Source organism: Sapajus apella, unplaced genomic scaffold, assembly GCF_009761245.1.
Source record: "Sapajus apella isolate SASKATOON/1434 unplaced genomic scaffold, GSC_monkey_1.0 scaffold2, whole genome shotgun sequence".
In the NCBI taxonomy this organism is placed as follows: domain Eukaryota; kingdom Metazoa; phylum Chordata; class Mammalia; order Primates; family Cebidae; genus Sapajus; species Sapajus apella.
In genome coordinates, this window is record NW_022436942.1 from 22,123,139 (window position 1) to 22,146,408 (window position 23,270).

Genomic DNA, 23,270 nt, shown 5'->3' on the forward strand with positions numbered 1-23,270 from the left:
TCACCTGAGCCCAGGGAGGTTGAGGCTGCAGTGAGCTACAATCACGCCATTGCACTCCAGCCTGGGTGACAGAGTGAGACCCTATCTCAAAAAAAAACAAAAGAAAAGAGAAAAAGAAGACACAGAAGGACAAACACTAAAGAGAGAAGGGTAAAGACTTAAAGTTCTCTCTAAGTGTGTGTTTTGGGTCAATGTGAAGGGAAGGAGCTGAGGGGCATCTCCTAAGTCATACTGAGATACAGATTTAGAGGCAAGGTCTGGAGGCTCAGCCAGAAAGGTGTGATGTCCACCAGGCAGCCACAATTCTGGACTCTCTGTCACCTACCTAGGAAGTTCTCAGAGACCTTTTTTTCCTCTCCAGACAGTCTTGGAGTGTTGGTTCCCTCCCCATTCACCTCCTCCACTCTGTCACCTCCCTTCCTCCCCCAGTGAGAATGACATCAGCTCTGGCTGCCCCTGTCCTCAGCCCTGTTGCTGATGTACTCTCCCATGGGTGAAACAGAAGGCCAATCACCTTTGCTCCATGCATTCACTCTCTAGTCCAGGAGCTGGGGTTTACATAGCCTAGCAGTCTGAGTAGGACTGGGAGGAGGCTGTATCAAGAAGGTAGCTGCAGAACATTGTGGGAAAAGAGGGGGCATGGGCATCATGGGGAGGGGGAGGGAGACGAGTGGATGGGGGCACTTGAGGAAGAGAGGCAGCAGCAGTAAATCACCCGGTGGGGGGCTCCCTCTGCCTGAGCTCAGTGGGGTAGGGAAAGAATAGGCATGGGGGGTTGGGGGAAGAATGGGGAATCGCCACATCTGGCAGGCAGGTGTCTGGCACTGTTCAGGCTGTAGTCACTTTCCCAGCCAAAGGGGAGGAAGACAGGAGAGGGGAGGAGGGGCCTCCCAGTGTCCCCTGGGAAAGAGGGAAAGGCTCACAAACAGAAAGACAGAGGCTTACAGACAGAAAGAAACCAAGGAAGAGAAATAATCAGACCCTGCTCCCAGGCTCTGCTTCGGTCAGTGCGTGGGGATGTGTTTACTCATAGCCCTGAAGAAAAAGTGCTGGCCAAAAGACTGGGTAACCCAGGGCACCAAAGTTCCATTCATGTTGGAAAACGGAAGGCAGGAGTTCAACCCAGGCCAGGCTGGGGAAACTGAAGCTCAGGGAACCCCAAGTTTGACAACTGGATAGAACTCCATGCTCCACACCATGACAAATCACCACCACCCAACTCTGGCACTGACATTGCCCCTCCCCCAGGTCAATACTGGGTGGTGAGTAGGAAGAATAGAATGATAAGGCTAAGTATTGCTTTTTCTTTTTCTTTTTTTTTTTTTTTTTGAGACGGAGTTTTGCTCTTGTTACCCAGGCTGGAGTGCAATGATGCGATCTCGGCTCACCGCAACCTCCGCCTCCTGGGTTCAGGCAATTCTCCTGCCTCAGCCTCCTGAGTAGCTGGGATTACAGGCACGTGCCACCATGCCCAGCTAATTTTTTGTATTTTTTTAGTAGAGAGGGGGTTTCACCATGTTGACCAGGATGGTCTCGATCTCTTGACCTCGTGATCCACCCGCCTCGGCCTCCCAAAGTGCTGGGATTACAGGCTTGAGCCACCGCACCCGGCGAGTATTGCTTTTTCCCAGCTCCAACGGGCAAAGACAAAAGTACCTAGTCTTTATCTAAACTCTTGCATTCCAACTTTCAATGCAGGACTGTAGGCAGACGTGGTACACCAGGTATTTTTCTTTTCTTTTCTTTTCTACCTCCTGAGGAGTATCCAGGCACAGGTGCTCCATAGTTGTTGAGCTTAATTGTCAGGTTTTCACAGAAGAGCAGGCAAGACTGGAAAACTCTGGGTTTCATGTTCTGATGCTGGAGAGACTCTCCCCATTCCTGTTACCTTCCTTCTCTCATCCTTTCCCATCTGAGATACTAATTTGGTCTCCCTTGCTTAATCCTGGAATTGCAGGCCCATTTTATGAGCAGCAGAGGTGACTGAGGAGACCCTTCAAGCTGCAGTGGAGAAGAGGCTCCTCACACTCCCCCCTCCTTAAAAATCCTGCAGAGGAAGGGGGAAAGAAAACCAAAGCATTCTGTCGCCGCGGCAACCATAAAACCCCCAGCTAAATCCATCTTGTGAGCTCACCGCCCCATTAAGATGCAGGGCCAGGCGCTGCGCCAGCCAAGCCACATTCATTTGTGCGAATAAAGGTGCAGGAGGGGGAGGGGAGCAGGCTCTGGAGGGACGGGGAAATGGCGAGAAGAGGTTATTTACACCACCGTCCTGACCTTCTGAGCAGCGCTGGCTCCGATAAATAACCCGCTCAGCGCCGTTTCAGAGCAGGAGTGGGAGGTACAGGAAGGGAGCAAGGGCTGGAGGAGAGCCCCCACGCAGGTGCGCGTCTCTGGGTTACTAATGGCTGAGGCGGGAGCAGGCAGCTGGCTTTGCGGGGGGGTGGGGGAAGAACTCAGTTCCCTGGGACTCCCACTGAGAAAATACCATCCCCACCCCACCCCTGGCGCCAATTTCCAGGCGAGGGGACGGAGAGATGCCAAGGAAGCAAACAGCCCCGTAAATTAGGGATGGGGGGGCACTGCTAGAGAGTCTCTGAGGTAGGAGGGAAGAAATATTTTAAGATGGGGAGTGAGGGGGGGTGGCTGGAGGAATAGGAGTAGCTGCCAAAAAGAGAGGAAGAGAAACAGAAACATCACACAAAGGCAGTTTGGAAAAAATGTTTTATTCCTCTTTGCACAGAGCAGTTTATGAAGGTAGCTATCTCCTGACTCCATGCATCTTTTACACAAAAATGCCCCCTCAAATATGCCCAGCTGTCTGCCCCACTTCAGTGTTGGAGAACTGGTGGGGCATTAACTCTCAGGAAGGTTTTTAAAGACATTTTTGTGGGGAGGAAGTTCTGAGTCAAGGGGAAAGAATAGACCCAAGAGTGAGTATTCCATTCTCCATCTTCCTGGGGAAATCCAAATGCCAAAAGTTTTATGAGTACCTCTCTCACCGACCTAGAGACAAGGAGAGCACAGACCTACTGCTTGGGTGTAAGGCTGAGACAGAGAGAGGATAGGGTTAAGCAGCGACTGCAAACCCAAGGCAGAGGAGTAAACACACATAGGGGAGCTGAGGGGACAGAGATAGCCTAGAGGACCAAGTCATAAGCTCCACTCCTTCCCCAGTTCTGAGCAGAAACTCTTCTTCCCAAGACTAGAATGGAGTTTTAGTTTTAGGAAGTGGCTTTGCTCCAGGACACAGAGAAGACAAAGCAGGCAAAGATCCCACAGGTAGTCAGGGTGGAGAGTTATGGTAGCTAACTAAGAGACGGACACTCACCATAGCAGTTTTGAAGCTATATGCCAGGATCAGAGTAGAGAACGCATTTTATATGACCTATTCAGTACACTTTAAATCACTGCTTCTTCCATGTTGCCCCTTCCCTATGAGCTATTCCTAATGCCATTTCCAAGGCAGAGGACAGAGCAGTAAGAAGGAACGAAAGAAAACACTGAGGTCAGTAAGTGGGGCTAAGGCTTGCATTGGATACATCCCTACCCATCCCCACCCCCACTCATTCTATAGAAAAGAATTCTTTCTCCCTCCCCTTTCTGGGCTGTCGGAATGAGGGCCAGGTAAAGGCAAAGGGAGGAAAACACTCAGCACATTCTTTCTCCTACTTTAATCTGAAGTGTAGCTACAGCAAAGGGCACAGAATTTACAAAAATGTCAGGGCAGGGGAGCATGTGAGCATAACCCAGTCTAGAAAGAAAGAGGGTGCTTCCCCTGCCCTGTATCTAAATATGCTGGGAACTTTACTCCCAGAACCGCAAAAAGAATGAAAAGGAACAGGAAGGATGTAGGGGAGGCTGGGGGGGCAACCACGAACAGGATGGAGATTTAAGGATCCCTATGATCCCCAAGATGACCCTGAGAGCATCAGTTGGGGAACTAGATGAAAATTCACAGCAGACATGCGAATTTTTCGGAGAGGATGAAGAACCAGGAACAGTGGGGACTTCACCGAAGGAGCGACCACTTGATCTGTTCTTTGGCTGACTGCAGCACCTGCAGAGATAAGAGCAGCATTGAGGAAAGCTTGCTGACAGAGCAGGGTAAGGATGAGGGCTGGGGATCTCCTTCCCTGTCCTTAGAAGAATGGAGAATAGAAAATCCCCAAGGGTAAAGAGATGAGAAGAAGCTCTCTAAGGCCCTAGCAGATTGTTTGGAATTCCAAAAAAAAAATCACATCCACTGGAGGGGATGAACAGAGAAGAGGTATACCTGGTATAAAAGAAAAAAAAAAAAAACTGGGAGTTACCGGACATATGTTAAAAGGGGTGGCGGGCAGGGGGTGGGTAACAAATCCAGATGGACTGCTTGGTGAGAATTCCAAGTGGGTAGAAAACAGAATCCCTCCCTTCCCCCTACATCAGGTAGACAATCTATCGGCAGTCAAGGTAGCAAGATGGATCTGCAAAACCTGCATATTCTAGAATATGCATTTCCAGCTTAGCCCTCATTTGAATAATAAGAGAAAGAGAGAGAGTGTGTGCACAAATGCACACAGACCATCTGCTTAAGGCAAGCCTCTGCTGGAGAATAAATCACTGAATGAGGCATCAGGCAGGGAGGGTTTGAAGTGTACAGAGCAAGGCTGACAGCCACTGCTCACAGGAAACAGAACGGAGTTGGAAGTAGGGGTAGGAAGGTGGTTAGCTGCACGAATCCCAGTTCTCTGGAGTAAGAAGGAGCCAAAGAAGAGGTGTCTTGAGTCTCTAGTCACACTCAGACTTGGGGGTTATGGGTGGAATACTATTCTAGCTTCTTTAGTGACCCAGTCCATCTGGAAAGGAAGAGGGAGAAAGTCATACCTGAGACACGGTCTGCTCCGTAAGGGGGACATCTTCACCCTATGGCACAGAGATATAAGCATTTAGTGTGGGAGAAAGCTGGAGTAAGACCTGATTGGAGTCTGGAATTAGAGAAGAAAAAAGTGATCCTTTAAACGGAAACAAAGGGCAGATGCACTGAACTTCTCAGTCCCTTCTAGGGACTAGCACAGCTACAATTTTACTTGGCCAGAGGGACTATGAACAAAAAAGGGTCATTTCATCCAGCTTCCATTTTAAGGCAGGACTTCTTAAAAGATTTACTCCATTCCGAGTAACCAGCAGGTTATCTGATCCTCAACTCCCTTAAGTTGGGGGTGGAGGACCTGATTCCCTAGTCAGAAAAGGCCTTCCTCTGAATATCAGTATTGCTAGGGAAAGGATGAGGGGGAGCCAGGAGCAGTTTAATGGATCCCGCAAAGCCTGATGGGTAACGACAGCATGTTAATTTGAAGAAATAAACTGCTGCAACAGCAGCCTGAGAAGAGAAAGGGGGGAGTTGGTGGGGGGGACCCTCTTTCTTGCCACATAGAGACATATGTTAGAGGAGAAGATTAAGCTATGCAAATGGAGCCCACAGCAGTTAAGGGAGAAGATTTTCCATTACCAAGCACTGTCAGCCTTCACTCTGTGGAGGTCAGAGCCAGGACATTCTGTGAATGGGGAGACTTGCTTTGCTCAGACATCTCTGTACCCCTACAATTTGCTGATGGGCTCTCTCTGCATCCACCATTATCTCCCCAGCTAACTTGGGGCCGTCTGTGGTTAAACTCAGAGGCCCCTTTCTGATATCACTAGCACCAAAGAGAACTGAGGTTCTGGCAAATAAGTACTTCCTGATGGAGAGGTACCATCCTCAGTTATATAAGACTTTAAAAGACAGGAAAGACACTCCTCTACCTCAGATGATTGGATCCAGCTCCAAGAAGGGAATAAACCAACTTCAAGTTCCTTTATATTTCAAAACCATAAATATTAAAGTTTCTTTTATTTCATCATTTATTAAATAAGTATGTATTAAATGTTCACTATGTGCGAAGACTATATGAGATGTTAGGCACCGTATTAAGGGCAGAAATAAATTCTTTCTGCTTCCTTCTTTGGGACAATAAGAAGGGAAGGAAAGAGAAAGGCTGAATGTATTTGAAAGGAAAAGAGAAGGTTGTATGTATCCTATGAGCCCCAACTATTGGACATATTCAGCAGGTCTGGCTCTGGAGGGTGTCTGTGAATAGACGTGGGGATGCAGAGAAACTCATTCCTGCTTACCCTTAATGCCACCCGGTGTACCACCTGCTGGGGATCACTCTCTAGGATCACCCTGCAAAAACAAAGAAGAGATCATTGTTCACTCTGTCCTGAAGGCCCAACTCACTGTGGGAGGACAGGACTTCTGGCCACTGAGCCTGCTTGATTTAGGACAGGGGCAGTCATCCCACCACCTCACCCGAAATCAAGGCAGATCACAGAACTTACCCTCCATCTACAATTTCATCCACAGCCAAGAACAGCCCCTCCATGTTCTCCAGTAGTGCTCGCTTTTCTACATTTTTCCTGAGTCCCCAAAGAAGAGAAGAGAAAAACCAACCTGTGTGTGAAAGAAATCCTAGGACCTTGTCTGCATTGAGGAACCTAAACTGGACCAATAAACATCTCCACTAACCACACAAAGATTTGTAAATAAGGTGAAAAACTTTTTAGCTAGTTCACTCAAAACCCCTTTCTACTCTTATGTGCTGAATAAGGAATGTCTAGAAAGAGATTCAAATAATACAATCAATTTCTGACTATTCACGGGGTTGATTATCCACAGCTATTATTTTTTTCCTACCTGCCATGATGCTGCTCATAACACTGCTCATAAACACTGACATCAGTGGGTGGAAAAAAACCGACATAAACAGAGCTAAGACTCAATCTGGAGGTGGCGGGAGGTAGAAGGGGTTGAATGCAAACCCGATTTGCACTCAAGCTCTGACAAAACTTCTGATACATTCTCTGTTCCCCCTTCTCTCTATCCCTTACCAGCTCTGCTCAGGCCCTGAAAAGCCCAAGGAAGGGGCAGGGTCTGCATGCACCAGCCTCAGATCCGGTGGTTGGTACATGTGGCCTGTCACATCCGTCAGTTTGAGTCTTTCACTAGATTACCCGAAATGAAGTCTGTTCATTCACCTGGCTAAGAAATAAATCATCCCCTTCCTAAGGAAATCTGAGCCATTCACCCTGCTGATTTTGCAGGGCTGAGAGCGCCTGCTGTTCTGGTCTGGATGGCTGTCTATACTGGGTTCACTTGGGAGCTGCTGGGGGAATGAAGTCCAGAGCCCTGGATGTTTTCAGGAAAAGCAACTTATATCTCTTCTATTACCCATCTACATGGGTAATAGAGAACACAGGGCTAGTAGGGAGGTGGAAAGGCAGGCAATGGTATATAGCATAAGCTTCCTGTTTTTTTTGTTTGTTTGTTTTTTGAGACAGAGTTTTGCTATGTCACCTAGGCTGGAATGCAGTGGTGCGATCACAGATCACTGCAGCCTCAACCTCCTGGGCTCAAGGAATCTTCCTACCTCAGCCTCCCAAGTAGCTGGGACTACAGGTATGCGCCACCCCACCTGGCTATTTTTTTTTTATCTTTTGCAGGGACAGGGTCTCACTATGTTGCCCAGGCTTGTCTTGAACTCAACTCATGTAATCCTCCTGCCTGGGTGCTTCCTAATCTATAGAAGGGAAAAAACAAGAACTAGAAGCAAACTAGAAGTTTAAAAAAAAAAAAAAAAAAAAAAAAAACTGGGGGCCAGACTAGGTGGCTCATGCCCATAATCCCAGCACTTTGGAAGGCCAAGGTGGGGAGATCACTTGAGGTCAGGAGTTCAAGACCAGCTGGGCTAACATGGTAAAATCCCATCTTTACTAAAAATGCAAAAATTAGCCAGGCATGGTGGTGCATGCCTGTAGTCCCAGTTACTCTACTGAGGAGGCTGAGGCAGGAAAATCACGTGAACCCGGGAGGCAGAGGTTGCAGTGAGCCGAGATCACGCCACTGCACTCCAGCCTGGGCAACAGAGTGAGACTCCATCTTTTAAAAAAAAAAAAAAAAAAAAAAAAAAGTTGGGACTGTTGCCTTCCATTCCCACAGTACTGACAGATGTTTCATCTGGGACACTTCCTTAGGCTTGGCCTTTCCCCACTTCTAATGTCAATAATGAGGCCCAGGAAAGCCCCTTGAGGATGCTCAGAACTCTGACAGGGCCACAGGGGATTACAAGAGTAAACATAGAGGTAAAGAATCTGTTCCTTCCTAGTCCGCTTCCTTAGTAAGAGACATTCCATGGGAAGGACATACTCTCCATCCAGTCCTCCCCAGTAGCATGAATTACTTATGAATTAATAAGGCCAACTTCTTAAACTAAATCAACTCCTGGAAACTTTGCCAATCCCCTACAATCCCTGGGCCTGATGAATACTTTATTTCCCAAACAGAAATCAACAATGCCCTGCTCTTTCCATCATAACTTGGGGGGAAAAAAAAAAAAGAAGCCCTGCTCACCTCAGCATCTGGCTCAATGAGTCGAAGAGGCAGTTCAGAACAGCCATAAGCATCAGCTGTTGGGAGACAGAGGGAGCAGACGGGTAAGGTTCAAGGCCCTGAAAGCTGCTACCTAAAAACAAAACCTCCTAATTCATTAAACACCAAAAGACACAGGCTTTCACAAAGGACCAAAAACATAAGGTGGAAGCGGGAGCACAACAGGAAGAGGACCTGTGGTTTCCCACAGAAATAAATTCTCACAATTCAACATCTATATTTTAGCCAAAAGTTTAAACAGAACTTTCCTGTCATAGTCCTCTATAATGTCTTTACCAACTGTATGTGTGTTACCTGATGTGTAGAGAAATCATTAACCAAGCAATAGCTGAGGTCAGCGGAAGGCTGCAGAGTTAGTGTAAAAAGCATGGACTTTAATTGGCTGGGCACAGTGGCCCATACCTGTAACAGCTAGACCCTGTCTAAACACTGTCTCCATCCCAGCACTTTGGGAGGCCAAGAAAGGAAGACTGCGTGAGCTCAGCAGTTGAGACCAGCTTAGGCAACATGGCAAAACCCCATCTCTACAAAAAAATACAAAAAAAAATTAGCCAGGCATGGTGGTGGGCACCTGCAGTCTCAGCTACTTAGGAGGCTAAGGTGGGAGAATCACTTGAGCCTGGGAGGCAGAGGTTGCAGTAAGCCAAGATTGTACCACTGTCCTCCAGAGGCTTGGAAGACAGAGCAAGATCCGGCCTCAATTTTTTTTTTTTTTTTTGAGAGTCTCATTCTGTCACCCAGGCTGGAGTGCAGTGGCACAGTATCAGCTCACTGCAACCTCTGCCTCCCAGGTTCAAGCAATTCTCCTGCCTCTGCCTCCCAAGTAGCTGGGATTATAGGCACCCACCCCCAGCTAGGATTTCAACATGGTGAAATCCTATCTCTACTAAAAATTTTTGTATTCACCATGTTGGCCAGGCTGGTCTCGAACTCCTCACCTCAAGGGATCTGCCCACCTCAGCCTCCCAAAGTGCTGGGATTATAGGTGTGAACAACCTCACCAGGCCTGTCTCAAAATTTTTAAAAAAGCATGGACTTTAAGTCAGACAGATACGGGTTTGAATCCAAGCTGAGCCATTTTCTACATATGTGACCCTGAGAAAGTTATTAGGTTGAACCACATCAAACTGCCATTTTTATAGTCTGACAATGGTCACATACAAGTCATTTCATATGGTTCTTCATGGTTTGGTTTCCTCATTTGTAAAACAAAGGCACTAATGTCTACAACTAATAGAAGTGCTATAATTTTAACTAACAATGTACTTTACAAAGCACTTATGCCAATAATAAGAGCTCAGTAAGAGTTGACTTTCTCAAACTTTTACTTTTGCCTCAAATTATCTGGAGGCTTATTTTTACTTATCTATTCTCCTACAAATTGCTGAGGCAAATAGCTTTTTCTGCATATAGGAAGCAGGTTAGAACTATACCCAAGGTCTTCTCAAGTGACCCATTCAGAATGTATAGTTTCAACATGACCCAGGTTGTTAGCTAATTGGCTCAAACTCAGTCAGGTATGGACCCTTCACAGGAGGAGTAAGTATCCCCCTGCAGTCCTGACCATACCTCAGAAATCCATCTTAAAAAACACTACTCAGGGAAGGATATTAAAACATATATGATGTTTCCTAATGGATATAAAAGATCTAGGAAAACTTCCTTTCTAGGCAATTCATTTGCTGGGCCATGTTTGTGAGGTTGGTGAGATCTCTGACAACTTCATTAGCTTGGTCAGAAGCCAGAGGAACATGGCTCTACTAGGGTGCTATGTACTGCCTGTGGTTTAGGAAGTAGAATCAGAGATAGCAAAGAGGGGGAGGGATTCTCACCTCATTTTCATAGGAGCTGCCAATCACATAGAAATAGAGATCTATACTGCTTTTGTATACCACTGTCAGGCCTTCCAAGAGTGCAATTTCACCTGGTGGGGGAAAAAAGGTAGAAAGAGTGGGTGGCCTGAAATAAGCAAGTAGGAAAGAAGGAGTTACCAGCCTGGCATGGTGGCACATGCCTGTAATCCCAACACTTTGGGAGGTTGAGGGTGGGCGGATCACCTGAGGTCAGGAGTTTGAGACCAGCCTGGGCAATATGGTGAAACCCCGTCTCTACTAAAAACACAAAAATTAGCCGGCATGGTGACATGCACCTGTAATCCCTGCTACTTGAGAGGTTGACATGGGAGAATCGATTGAACTTGGGATGCAGAGGTTTCAGTGAGCCACTGCACTCCAGCCTGGGTGACAAAGAGAGAGAGAGACTCCGTCTCAAAAAAAAAAAAAAAAAAAAGAGTTCCCATGAATGCCTAGTATCCAGCTGTTTTGGGCTAAGGTGAGGCTGACTGTAATCGACTATAATGACCTCCAAAGACAGATGATCTGTACTTTTTGGGTGATGGCAGGAGAAGAGAAGTATAAACTTGGAGGAGTCTAATGTAGCTTCTCTAACCACCACCCTCTGCTCCTGCCCACTATACCTATTTCCCTCCTTGTTGTATATGAGACAGAATACTAGTCAATCCTTCGGAGGTGAAAATGCAGAGCGGTCACCTTTACAGACTTCCATTTACCTGCCCTAATGGATGCGGTACAATAAGCAGAGCTGCAGTTAAATTTGTCAAGTGAGGCTCATAAATCCAGGAACTAGACAGGTAGCTAACAGCCAACCTTCCAGCACGGTATTCCCGCGTGAGGTACACTCACCTCCCCATTACATTTCTGAAGAGTTTATTATACAAGGGGAGGAAGGAAGAAAAAAAAAAAAAGGAGGCAGAGTCATTTCATCCTTTCTCCACAGCCCTGCTACCACCCCCTTCCCACCATGGTTCCCCCCAACACGGGGAGAACTGAAAGGAAAATGACCTACTGTCAGTCCGATGGGTCTTGTTGAAAATGTTCTTCTCAAAGGCCTTTTGCTCCTTGACACTGGGGTAGGTGTCGTCATAGTACTGGTCAGAGGGAAAGGAGACAGGGTTGGGTCACGAGAGCTGGATGCCCAGAATGATTAGTGACTATGTTTGCCCTGGGATCTTGGATTTCTCTCCTTCAAGGCATGGGGCAAGGGAGAAATACTGACATGGAAAAGGACGGACTATAGAGGCAGAGAATGGGTAGTGAGTAATCTAAGAAAATACTTAAAAGACCCTGCCATACCCCTCCTCACATGTTTAAGACTGTCTGAGGGCAGAAGCCTACCAGCCCTATGGTGAGGCTCTGCGCCTGTCTGCAATCTAGAGCTCTCCTAACAGCATTCTCATCAAGTGTTTCCTAGGAGCTACTGCATGGCAGGGAGCAGTGCCAGGGAACACAAAAAACACTAGAAGCACAGAACACTTCCTTAGACCCTCACTTACTGTATGAAGCTGAGAAATGGGGAAAGGCTATAAACACCTCCTCCAAAGAAAGGCAAATCTTGCCTTATGGTCTATCTTAGCTTTCTTTTCTGCAAGCTGAAAGAACCATCCAGCATACAACAGAGCCCATTCCCAGGCTCTCCCTGGCAAGGGGGCGGAGATCCAGGCTGCTAAATCTCTAGCTCTTTAGGGGCTAATCCGTCGCAGTCAGCTGAAGACCTATGACAGGTCTGGCATTTAGTAACTGGATAACTGTTTCAAAAGGTGTCCTGCATAGTTACATCCAATTACAGGGAGGAACAGCTGGTGAATTCTAAACTAATCTCTACCTGCTGATTGATTTATGCTATGCTTGCCCGGAGTTAATACACCAGGGACAGAAGAAATGTCTACAGGAGGGGGAGAATATGGAGGGAAAGGAGAGGGGTGTCCTTTCTTCTTCCTTCCAACAGATCCAAAGTTGGAAACATCACTCTGGGAAAGTCAGGAGGTAACAAGCTTGACGGTGACTATAGACCTAGGACTGGAACCTTGGGACTGCAAGAAAATTCTCTGGAAAAACCCAGGCAGGGTGACAAGGTAGAAGGGAAGGGGACAGGAATGATGGACATGAGCAGGCTGCCTCTTAGCATCTACGTACTGCTTTGTTAGGAACCAAGGTTTCAAAGCTTTTCCCTAATTTGATGCTGACAACAATGGAGGTCAAAGTCTGAGGATAGCAAGCAGGGGAGCAGTACAACTAAGGGACAAAAGAAAACTTGGGTTTTATCTGGAGTAGGCAAGATAGGATGGAAGAATTCAGGCCAGGCCCAGTGGCTCAAGCTTGTAATCCCAGCACTTTGAGAGGCCGAGGTGGGCAGGATCGCCTGAGGAGTTCGAAACTACCTTGGCCAACATGGTGAAACCCTGTCTCTACTAAAAATAGAAAAATTAGCTGGGCATGGTGGCAGGCACCTGTAATCTCAGCTATTCAGGAGGCTGACGCAGGAGAATCACTTGAACCTGGGAGGCAGAGGTTGCAGTAAGCTGAGATCATGCCACTGCACTCCAGCCTGGGCAACAAGAGCAAAACTCCGTCTCAAAAAAAAAAAAAAAAAAGGCCGGTACCGTGCTCATACCTGTAATCCCAGCACTTTGGGAGGCTGACGGGGGCAGACCACAAGGTCAGGAGTTCAAGACCAGCCTGACCAACACAGTGAAACCCCGTCTCTACTAAAAATACAAAAAAAATTAGCCAGGCATGGTGGCACTCACGTATAATCCCAGCTACTCAGGAGGGTGAGGCAGGAGAATCGCTTGAACCCAGGAGGCAGAGGTTACAGTGAGTCAAGATCGTACTACTGCACTCCAGTCTGGGTGACAGAGCGAGACTCTGTCTCAAAAAAAAAAAAAAGGAAGAATTCTCAAAATTATACTACTGAGGAATATGAGTTAATAGGGGATCAGTCCCAAGATTCAAATCTCAGAATAAGCCTTTGTGCTGTTCCTAAACTAATTCGAAAGGGAATCTCACCTTGGCAAAAAGTCGATCTCCATCATTGTCCAGAATCAGGATGGCTTTGACAGTATACAGGGAAGGTTCCTGAAGAGATATGAACATAACTTCAGTCCTGAAGGCTCCCACCACCACTGGTAAACCAGATACCTTCCCCTAGTCCCACTGGGGCTGCAAGGGGATACAGAGATACCTCTGTAAGTCCCTTACCTCAACATGGTCAGATTTTGATATTTCCCATTGAGAAAGACCCAGAGTAAGTAAAATGAATTGACAGAGAAAACATCTCAACAAAGGATTCCAAAGTATCATCAGAGAAACAGTTTCTCTGACTCACAGGGGGCTTAATCAAGAGAGGTCATGCTGTCATTTCCAAATATTATAGTACAGTTATTTTCCAAATTACCCTCTCCCTTCCTGCTCTCCCATGCACAGGTGGCTACAGAAGGTGACCAGATTAATTAAAAGGCACTGAACAAAGCGATTTCAAAATAGGGTTGAATGTCCTAGTATACTTGGAAGTTTCTGCAGTCCAAATGCAGTAGCAATGCAGAAGCATAAAGCAAGCCTTCCCTAAACCACCCACACACTGAGCAGAGGGAAAAGAGCATTCTCTCTCTCTCTCTCTCTCTCTCTCTCACACACACACACACACACACACACACACACACACACACACACACACACACACACACACACACACACAGAGGCATACCAGTTCTCAATGCAGCCTAGTAAGACAGCCATCTCCCCAAACTCTCCTATATTCTCCAATTCTTCCACTATACCTTAACCATGACCACTTAACTTGCAAGGACAAAAGCCAACCTCAATTTTGGGGGAGTTAAGAAGATGATCTATCTGAGAAACACTATGGGGCCTAGAGAGAGTGGCAAGAGGGGAGTTTTTCACTACCAAGAATCAAAGTGAGGATATTGACTATGGTAATGAATCACAGCCTCAGTCTTAATGGTTCTTCAACTGCAAGTATATCACTTGCAAAAGCTGTGGTGGTCTGGTGTCTCCTTTTCCCCTGCAACCTCGAGGGAGCCAGCTAACTAGGAGAAGAAAAATCGCAAGAGGCTGAGGCAGGAGAATTGCTTGAGCCCAGTTCAACACCAGCCTGTGAAACACAGGGAGACCCCCATCTCTACAAAAATTTAAAAAAATTAGCATGCATCTATATAGTCTCAGCTACTCAGGAGGCTGAGGTGAGATGATCTCTTGAGCCCAGGAGTTTAAGACCACACTGAGCTATGACTGCACCACTGCGATCCAGGCTGGGTGACAGAGTGAGACCCCATCTCTAATTGATTGAATAGAAAAACCAAAAGTGAGGGGAGATAGTGATATGTAAATGAAAGGTATCTGCAGCCTCACATTCCTTTTTTTTCTTTCTCTCTCTTTAATTCATCTTATCTTTTTTTTTTTTAAGAGAAAAAGTCTCACTATATTGCCCAGACTGGTCTCAAATTCCTAGGCTCAAACAATCCTCCCACCTCAGCCTCCCAAAGTGCTGGGATTACAGGTGTGAGCCACGGCACCCCGCCGACATTCCTTGACTTTCTAATCAACATTACTTACCATTGATATTCCTATGTTGTGAGACAAGGCTGTTGCTTTGCTACCTCTTTCCTGGCCTTAAGAAATCCACAGTCCTCACAGGAGCCAAACACAAAAGTATGTGTTTGACAGAGATCCAAGAGTGAGGAGGAGAGAATCATTGCCAAGAACCCAGGACCTGCGGCCTCTACAAACATAAATTGTCCCATGAGGCTTCAGGAGGTTTATGGTTCCATGCAAAGAACCAACCCTGTTTGGGGGAGGCGGGGAAGACAGTCAGAATGGGAGTAAAAGGAACCCAGTCTTTTGACAAGGTGATGAAGAACATAAGCTTTCCCTACTTGAATTCCTGAGGACTGCAATTTTTGTTTTGTTCACTGGTTTACCCCATTTGTCCAGAACAATGCCAGACATATACTGAACTCCCAATATTTGCTGAATAATTGAGAGAATAAAGGAAGCTTGAGAAGTTAAAATATCTTGACGCAGTGTGCATCTAGGGGACTACTTGTAATTAGACTTCCACATATAAGTGGATTTTCTGATGTGGTCATTTTGGGTAATATTACTACCAACTTTATCCCTCCTCTGATAAACACTCCATAGAGATGCCCATCCTGTATACATAACACGTTGGAATAAACAAGGCATGAGTAACTCCTCTCTCAAACTAAAGAACTTTGTTATCTAGTGGAGGGAAGTCCTCTAGTCTTAAAAGATCACAAATAGAAGCAGCCCTCCTAACTCCTGATTCCTCACAGAAAGATCTTCCCATAAAGCAAGCTCAGTTCTGTAATAACTTGGGTCCTCAATTCCAAAAGGGAGACAACAATGGGAATGAGTTTCCTTAATGGAAGAGAAGAAGTCCAAAAGGAAGGAAATTTAGAAGAAATCATTTTTTCTCACAACCTTTTCCTGGAAAGCTTTGGCTCTGTTCCTCTATCCACATTCACAGCAACTTTAGAGAGCTGCCCATTAGTTCAAGCTGGGCATTAACCTGGCGTTGGAAACTGGTTCTTGCAGCCATAGAGTTTGGCATCCCTAGAACCCAAAGAAAAGAAAAGCCTGACGGCCACCAGCCAACTGGGAGAGTTGAACAATGTCCTTTGTGGCCAACAAGGTGTGAGTGCCTTCAACAGCCACATCGGCAAAGAGAGAACATATCCCCGGGTTCTGCTCCTAGCTCTTTTCACTGGCTTCCTAGAAGACATTATCAAAGAAACCCCAAAAATAGAAACATTGGATCTTCCAGGGAAGAATAAAAGACAGGCTAAGGAGGACAAGGATAAAGACTAGATTTGGGCCGGGCGCAGTGGCTCACGCCTGTAATCCCAGCACTTTGGGAGGCCGAGGCGGGTGGATCACGAGGTCAAGAGATCGAGACCATCCTGGTTAACATGGTGAAACCCCGTCTCTACTAAATTACAAAAAATCAGCTGGGCACGGTGGCGCATGCCTGTAATCCCAGCTACTCAGGAGGCTGAGGCAGGAGAATTGCCTGAACCCAGGACGCGGAGGTTGCAGTGAGCCGAGATTGCGCCATTGCACTCCAGCCTGGGTAACAAGAGTGAAACTCTGTCTCAAAAAAAAAAAAAAAAAAAAAAAAAAAAAAAAGACTAGATTTGACGTAGAGCTTACTGGAGCTCTAAAAAGGGAAAGAAGGCATTACAGAAAAGGCTGGTCATTTCAAACTTCCAAAGGAGGAACCACACTTAATAAAGCTGAGAATTTAGGCAGGAGCTTAAATGCTGCTTTAATTCTCCATTCTGCTACAGCTGGAGCCGGCAGCTTCTTTACTTCTCCTGCCACCTCCTGACTGCAGCTGGTTCCACTTCAGCCTGGGGCTTTTACCTCTCAGGAGTGGGGAGGGCTATGCCATAAAACCAGTCAGTTTAAAGGCCCCAGAAGTCATTACTGATAATGTAATTTCATTTTAAGTTTTTGCAAAGGGCAAGTTTATAAATAACTCCCAGTTACTGAGAAATGGGCTTCCAGGACAATGGACTAGGCTTGACCTTGTAACACATTAAATGCTGACTGTTGAGAAAGACCTTATAAGTTTAGAGCCACAATGAAAGAATTTAAAAGGTCTGTTCTTCCCTCCCACTCCCAAAATGGGTAGCTGCTAGAAAGCTTTCGAGACAAAGTTCTGTGATGCACTGACTTTCAGAGAGCCACAGCCTGAGTGTATAACAGAACTTCACCTCAAATGCTAATCATACTTGGAAATGATGTATAGGGAGATTGTTTTGTGGGAGGCTGGGTGACTCAGACAGATTTTCATGTTTTTATTATCAAGAAAACAAGAATGGTCTCCTCAAGACAGGTGAAACACCACTGAACAAGCAACTAGGCTGCTGCAAATGAGTCTTTGATCTCAGTCAGGGCTTTTTTTTTTTTTGTCTTGCTCTGTTGCCCAGGCTGGAGTGCAGTGGTGTGATCTCGGCTCACTGCAACCTCTGCCTCCCAGGTTCAAGCGATTCTCTTGCCTCAGCCTCTCGGGTAGCTGGGACTAGAAGCACGCGCCACCACACCCAGCTAATTTTTGTATTTTTAGTAGAGATGGGGTTTCACCATATTGGCCAGGCTGGTCTCAAACTCCTGACCTTGTGATCTGCCAGCCTCGGCCTCCCAAATGGGATTACAGGCCTGAGCCACCAGGACCAGCCTCAGTCAGGGGCTTCTAAAGCCTGGTGAAAAGCATCAACATCTCTAAGAACTCTCTCCCCTAGCACACAGAAGACTAAAGGGGAAGAGTCATTCCTAGTGCTGCCCCCTGTGGGCCTTCTGAGTGACCTGCAGCTTCCACAGGATTATAGCCATTAGCAAAAATATTTTTCTTTTTTTTTCTTTCTCTTTTTTTATTCCCCCAAACCACATGGAATGAAAGCAAAAATATTTTTCAAAGGCAGCTGTGGATAAAAGCTCTCTATTTGTGTGTTTTACAAATTAGTAGAGCTGGGCCCTGAAAAATAACTGAATCAAGTCTGTTCACAATGTATATAGTAAGAGAACACTTTGGGGTAAGATCTTGGTAAGCCACCAAGACTGGGGGAATAGTGTTTGGAGAAGGTAGACAGGATACTTGGGAACTATGACTAATTATTTGATTCATTTAGGGGGAAAAAACCCAGAAGCCTTTATGGAGGGAGTTACAGGATGCTATCCACAGCTGAAAGAGTACAAATAAGAATCTGGAGGCCAGGCATAAGTGGTTCATCCCTGTAATCCTAGCACTTTCAGAGGCTGAGGCAGGAAGATCACTTGAGCCAGAAGTTCAAGACCAACCTGGGCAACATACTGAGACCCTGTCTCTGTAAGGACTTAAAAAAAAAAATTAGCCAACAATGGCGGCAAGCACCTGTAGTCTCAGCTACTCAGGAGGCTGAGGCAGGAGGATCGCTTAAGCCTGGATTTCAAGGCTGTAGTGACCCACAATTGCACTACTACATTCCACCCTACACAACACAGTAAGAATATCCCAAAAAAAAAAAAAAAAAAAAGCTGGCTAAGCATAGTGGCTCACACCTGTAATCCCAGCACTTTGGAGGCCAAGGCAGGCGGATCTCGAGGTCAAGAGATGGAGACCAGCCCGGCCAACATGGTGAAACCCCCGTCTGTTCTAAAAATACAAAAATTAGCTGGGTGTGGTGGCAGGCGACTATGGTCCCAGCTACTTGGGAGGCTGAGGGAGAAGAATCACTTGAACCCAAGAGGTGAAGGTTGCAGTGAGTTGAGATCATGCCACTGCACTCCAGCCTGGGGACAAAGTGATACTCCATCTCAAAAAAAAAAAAAAAAAAAAAAAAGGAAGCAGATTGAGATCATTAAAAAGTTCTTCAATCTCTACTTAAAAATAAATCCTTCTAGCTTGGCCAACATGGTGCCCTGTTTCTACCAAAAATACAAAACAGCGGGACATGGTGGCAGATGCCTGTAATCCAGCTACTCAGGAGGCTGAGGCAGGAGAATTGCTTGTAGCTGGGAGGCGGTCGTTGCAGTGAGCCAAGATCACACCACTGCACTCCAGCTGGGACAACAGAACAAGACTCCAGCTCAAAAACAAAAAAGAAACAATAAACAAAAATCCAGCCGGGCACAGTGGATCACGCCTGTAATCCCAGCACTTTGGGAGGCTGAGGTGGGCATCACGAGATCAGGAATTCAAGACCAGCCTGACCAACATGAAACCCCATATCTACTAAAAATAAAATTAGCTGGGTGTGGTGGCGCATGTCTGTAATCCCAGCTACTTGGGAGGCTGAGGCAGGAGAATCACTTGAACCTGGAAAGCAGAGGTTGCAGTAAACTGAGATGGCACCAGTGCACTCCATACAGAGCAAGACACAATCTCAAAAAAAAAAAAAAAAAATATATACACACACACACACACACACACACACACAATGTATATATGTGTGTGTGTATATATGTATATGTGTGTGTATATATACACACATATATGTGTGTGTATATATATGTATATATGTGTGTGTGTGTGTGTGTGTGTGTGCATATATATATATATATATATATATCCTTAAAGCCATACCAAAAGGGTTTATCCTGATGTGGCAATGACTTTGATCAATTAAAAACTGTAACAAGATTCTCTTCTCTCAATCCTGTTCATAAAGTAAAACTAAGACAGTTAAAACTAGAAGGAGAAATTCCTAGATACCATGTGGCTAAGTAGGTATACTCCCTGACTCTGCCAACTTTTTTTTGGGGGAGACAGTTTCACTTTGTTGTCTAGGCTGGGGTGTAGTGGCTTGATCTTGGCTCACTGCAACCTCCGCCTCCCAGTTTCAAACAATTCTCCTGCCTCAGCCTCCTGAGTAGCTGGGATTACAGGCGCCCACCACCACACCCAGCTGATTTTCTGTATTTTAGTAGAGACGAGGTTTCACCATCTTGCCCAGCCTGGTCTCGAACTCCTGAGCTCAGGCAATCTGCCTATCCTGGCCTCCCAAAGTGCTAGAATTACAGGTGTGAGACACCACATCCAGCCTCTGTGCCAACTTTTTTTTTTTTTTTTTTGAGACGAAGTCTCACTTTGTTGCCCAGGCTGGAGTGCAATGACACGATCTCAACTCACTGCAACCTCTGCCTCCCGAGTTCAAGCGATTCTTCTGCCTCAGCCTCCCAAGTAACTGGGACTACAGGTGCACGCCACCATGCTCAGCTAATTTTTGTACTTTCAGAAGAGACAGGTTTCACCATATTGGCCGGGCTGGTCTCAAGCTCCTGACTTCATGATCCGCCAGCCTCAGCCTCCCAAAGTGCTGGGATTACAGGCATGAGCCACTGTGCCTGGCCATGCCAACTTTTTTAAAATTAAAAGCTCCTCTAAGGGTAAGGGCTCCAATTTGCCAGCCACAATCATATGGACTTCAGATCAAAAGAAAAGAAGTAGCTAAAGTCTTTGACAGGGAAGAACAGTTTTTACATATCAGATTTATCAGATTATTATTATTTTTTAATGCTACTGGCAGGATGAACCAGGTATATTATTGTTATTATTATTATTATTATTGGCTGGGTGTGGTGGCTCATGCCAGTACTCCCAGCACTTTGGGATGCTGAGGTGGGTGGATTACTTGAGGTCAGGAGTTTGAGACCAGCCTGGCCAACATGGTGAAACCCCATCTCTACTAAAAATACAAAAATTAGCCAGGTGTGGTGACGGGTGCCTGTAATCCCAGATACTCGGGAGGGTGAGGCAGGAGAATTACTTGAGCCTGGGAGGTGGAGGTTGCAGTGACCTGTGATGGCACCACTGCACTCCAGCCTAGGTGCAAGAGCAAGACTCTGTCTCAAAACAATAATAATACTGTTTATTATTATTATCTTTTGAGACAGTGTCTCATTCTGTTGCCCAGGATGGAGTGCAGTAGTGTCATCACAGGTCACTGCAACCTCCACCTCCCAGGCTCAAGGGATCCTCCACCTTCAGCCTCCCAAGTAGCTGGGACTACAGGTAGATGCCACCATACCCTGCTAATTTTTTCTGTATACAAACAAGATTAGATTCAAAAAGCACAGCTCAGGAAAGAGTAGGAGCCACAGGTACCACAGAATATTACCCAGCTGACATGAGACCAAATATTGGTTATAAAGAAAAAACTGAACACATGACTTAGGAAGAACTGATGGCAGGAAGAGATACCTAGAATCTTCCTGTCTGATACAGACACAAAATATGTAAAGCACAGTCACCAAGAGTTCTGATGTTACAGGAGAAAATGTCTCTAAACTCCTACAATCCATCTCTTAAACAGAGACAGGGTCTTGCTATGTTGCCGAGGCTGGTCCTGAGCTCCTTGGCTCAAGGTGTCCTGCTTCAGCCTTCCAAATAGCTAGGACTACAGCCATGCACCACTGTGCCTGGCTCCAATACTTGTATTATAGTCAGGATCAGCCATTAACTCACGTTTTCCCTTTCTCTGAGATTCGGCTTCTTCATCAGAGAAATGAGAGGCTTGACCTAGATAAGTTAAGGTTAATGCCTTTTTTGAGTTACAGCAGACCCCTCTGATAAACCAATTAAATCTATGGACCTTATTTCCAGCAAAATACGTATTCACAAATTTTTGTTACGATTTCACGGCCAGACGTGGTGGCTCACACCTGTAATCCGAGCACTTTGGGAGGCCAACGCAGGGGCAAATCGCCTGTACTCAGGCGTTTGAGACCAGCCTGGGCAACATAGTGAAACCGTCTCTATTAAAAATACAAAAAATTAGCTGGGCATGGTGGTGCATCCCTGTAATCCCAGCTACTCAGGAGGGTAAGGCATGAGAACTGCTTAAACCCAGGAGGCAGAGGTTGCAGTGAGCCAAGATCATCATACCACTGCACTCCAGCCTGGGTGACAGAGCAAGACTCTGTCTCAAAAATATATATATAGAAGTAGAAATATTTTTTTTATGATTCCAAAGAGTTCATAGAGTCAAGTTTAGAATTAAATGAGATTTTCTCTAAAGATAATAAGATGGTGTGGAGGGGGCAGGAAAAAGAGGGGAAATGAATGATCCTTTTGTAAATCACCCCCTCTACTCTGCCTGGCACCCAGTAATGACTTCATAAATGTGTATGTGGCCATCATAAATTAGTAAATATGACTGAGAAAACTAACAGCCAGCAGGGGGAATAAAGGTCATCACCACACCCCTCCATCTTTCTTTTTTTTTTTTCAGACCGAGTTTCGCTCTTGTCAGCCAGGCTGGAGTGCAATGGCTCGATCTCAGCTCACTGCAACCTCCGCCTCCTGGGTTCAAGCAATTCTCCTGCCTAAGCCTTCCAAGTAGCTGGGATTACAGGTGCCTGCCACTACACCTGGCTAATTTTGTATTTTTAGTAGACAGGGTTTCTCCATGTTGGTCAGGCTGGTCCTTAAACTCCTGATCTCAGGTGATCCTGATCCGCCCACCTCAGCCTCCCAAAGTACTGGGATTACAAGCGTGAGCCACCATGCCCCACCACCTCTAGCTTTCAATGGCTAAATTTGGTGACTGTGAAATGGGCAGGACAAAAATAACCAAACCCCAAGCTCTTTAGGAATGCAAAGTCTCAGGCCCTTTCTCAAAAGTCAGAAAGCCTGCCTGCTGGAGAATTTTTTACCCAGGTGTCACATAGTCCCTAATTCTTCAACTATCACTGAAGTGAAAGAATCACAGAAATGAGGGGCAAAACAGTACTGCTGGAAAGAGATGAATAAGGAGAAATCAGACTGTACTTCAGACCTGATGCCTGAGGACACCATTAGAACATCCTGCCTTCTCAGTTTGGTAATTCAGGAGTCCCCACTTAAATATCACTTAGAAAAGGAAAAAAATCAAACAGGGCTAGATCCATTCCTCTTGAGTCCTTGGTCATGATTTATCCCTCTACTCCCCATCCCAGCTCCCTGCTTTTGCTCATGAAAACAAAAAGCTAATCTCTGAAAGACTGAATTGACAGCCTCTGTGTTATGTGTTATCTTTCAGTCTATTTATGCCCCCAAATCAACCCCAGAGGCAAAACTGCTCTATTCTCCTCTGGTTTTAGTCTCCCTCCAAAACTACACAACAGAAAAGGAATTGCAGAAAATTAGTTGACCGAGCTATCCTGGGCAATTGTGTATGGATGGGATATCTGCATTAAGAGTGAGAAAATATCAAGGCCGGGCGCGGTGGCTCAAGCCTGTAATCCCGGCACTTTGGGAGGCCGAGGTGGGTGGACCACGAGGTCAAGAGATCGAGACCATCCTGGTCAACATGGTGAAACCCCATCTCTACTAAAAATACAAATAATTAGCTGGGCATGGTGGTGCGTGCCTGTAATCCCAGCTACACAGGAGGCTGTGGCAGGAGAATAGCCTGAACCCAGGAGGCGGAGGTTGCGGTGAGCCG

General features: G+C 46.0%; 1 protein-coding gene across 1 annotated transcript in view; it reads right to left on the minus strand.

Annotated features, from left to right (window-relative positions):
- Nucleotides 1–2,707: 2,707 nt before the first annotated feature.
- The window catches only part of COPZ1 (COPI coat complex subunit zeta 1), a 25,649-nt gene continuing 5,086 nt past the window's right edge, over nt 2,708–23,270 (minus strand). The window contains exons 2-9 of the mRNA XM_032291822.1: nt 13,333–13,401; nt 11,333–11,414; nt 10,300–10,391; nt 8,429–8,484; nt 6,361–6,438; nt 6,154–6,205; nt 4,867–4,905; nt 2,708–4,060 (exon numbers count right to left, since the gene is read on the minus strand). Of these exons, the coding sequence (XP_032147713.1) occupies nt 4,013–4,060; nt 4,867–4,905; nt 6,154–6,205; nt 6,361–6,438; nt 8,429–8,484; nt 10,300–10,391; nt 11,333–11,414; nt 13,333–13,401 (516 nt within the window). The 3' untranslated portion in view covers nt 2,708–4,012. The remainder of the gene's footprint in view (nt 4,061–4,866; nt 4,906–6,153; nt 6,206–6,360; nt 6,439–8,428; nt 8,485–10,299; nt 10,392–11,332; nt 11,415–13,332; nt 13,402–23,270) is intronic.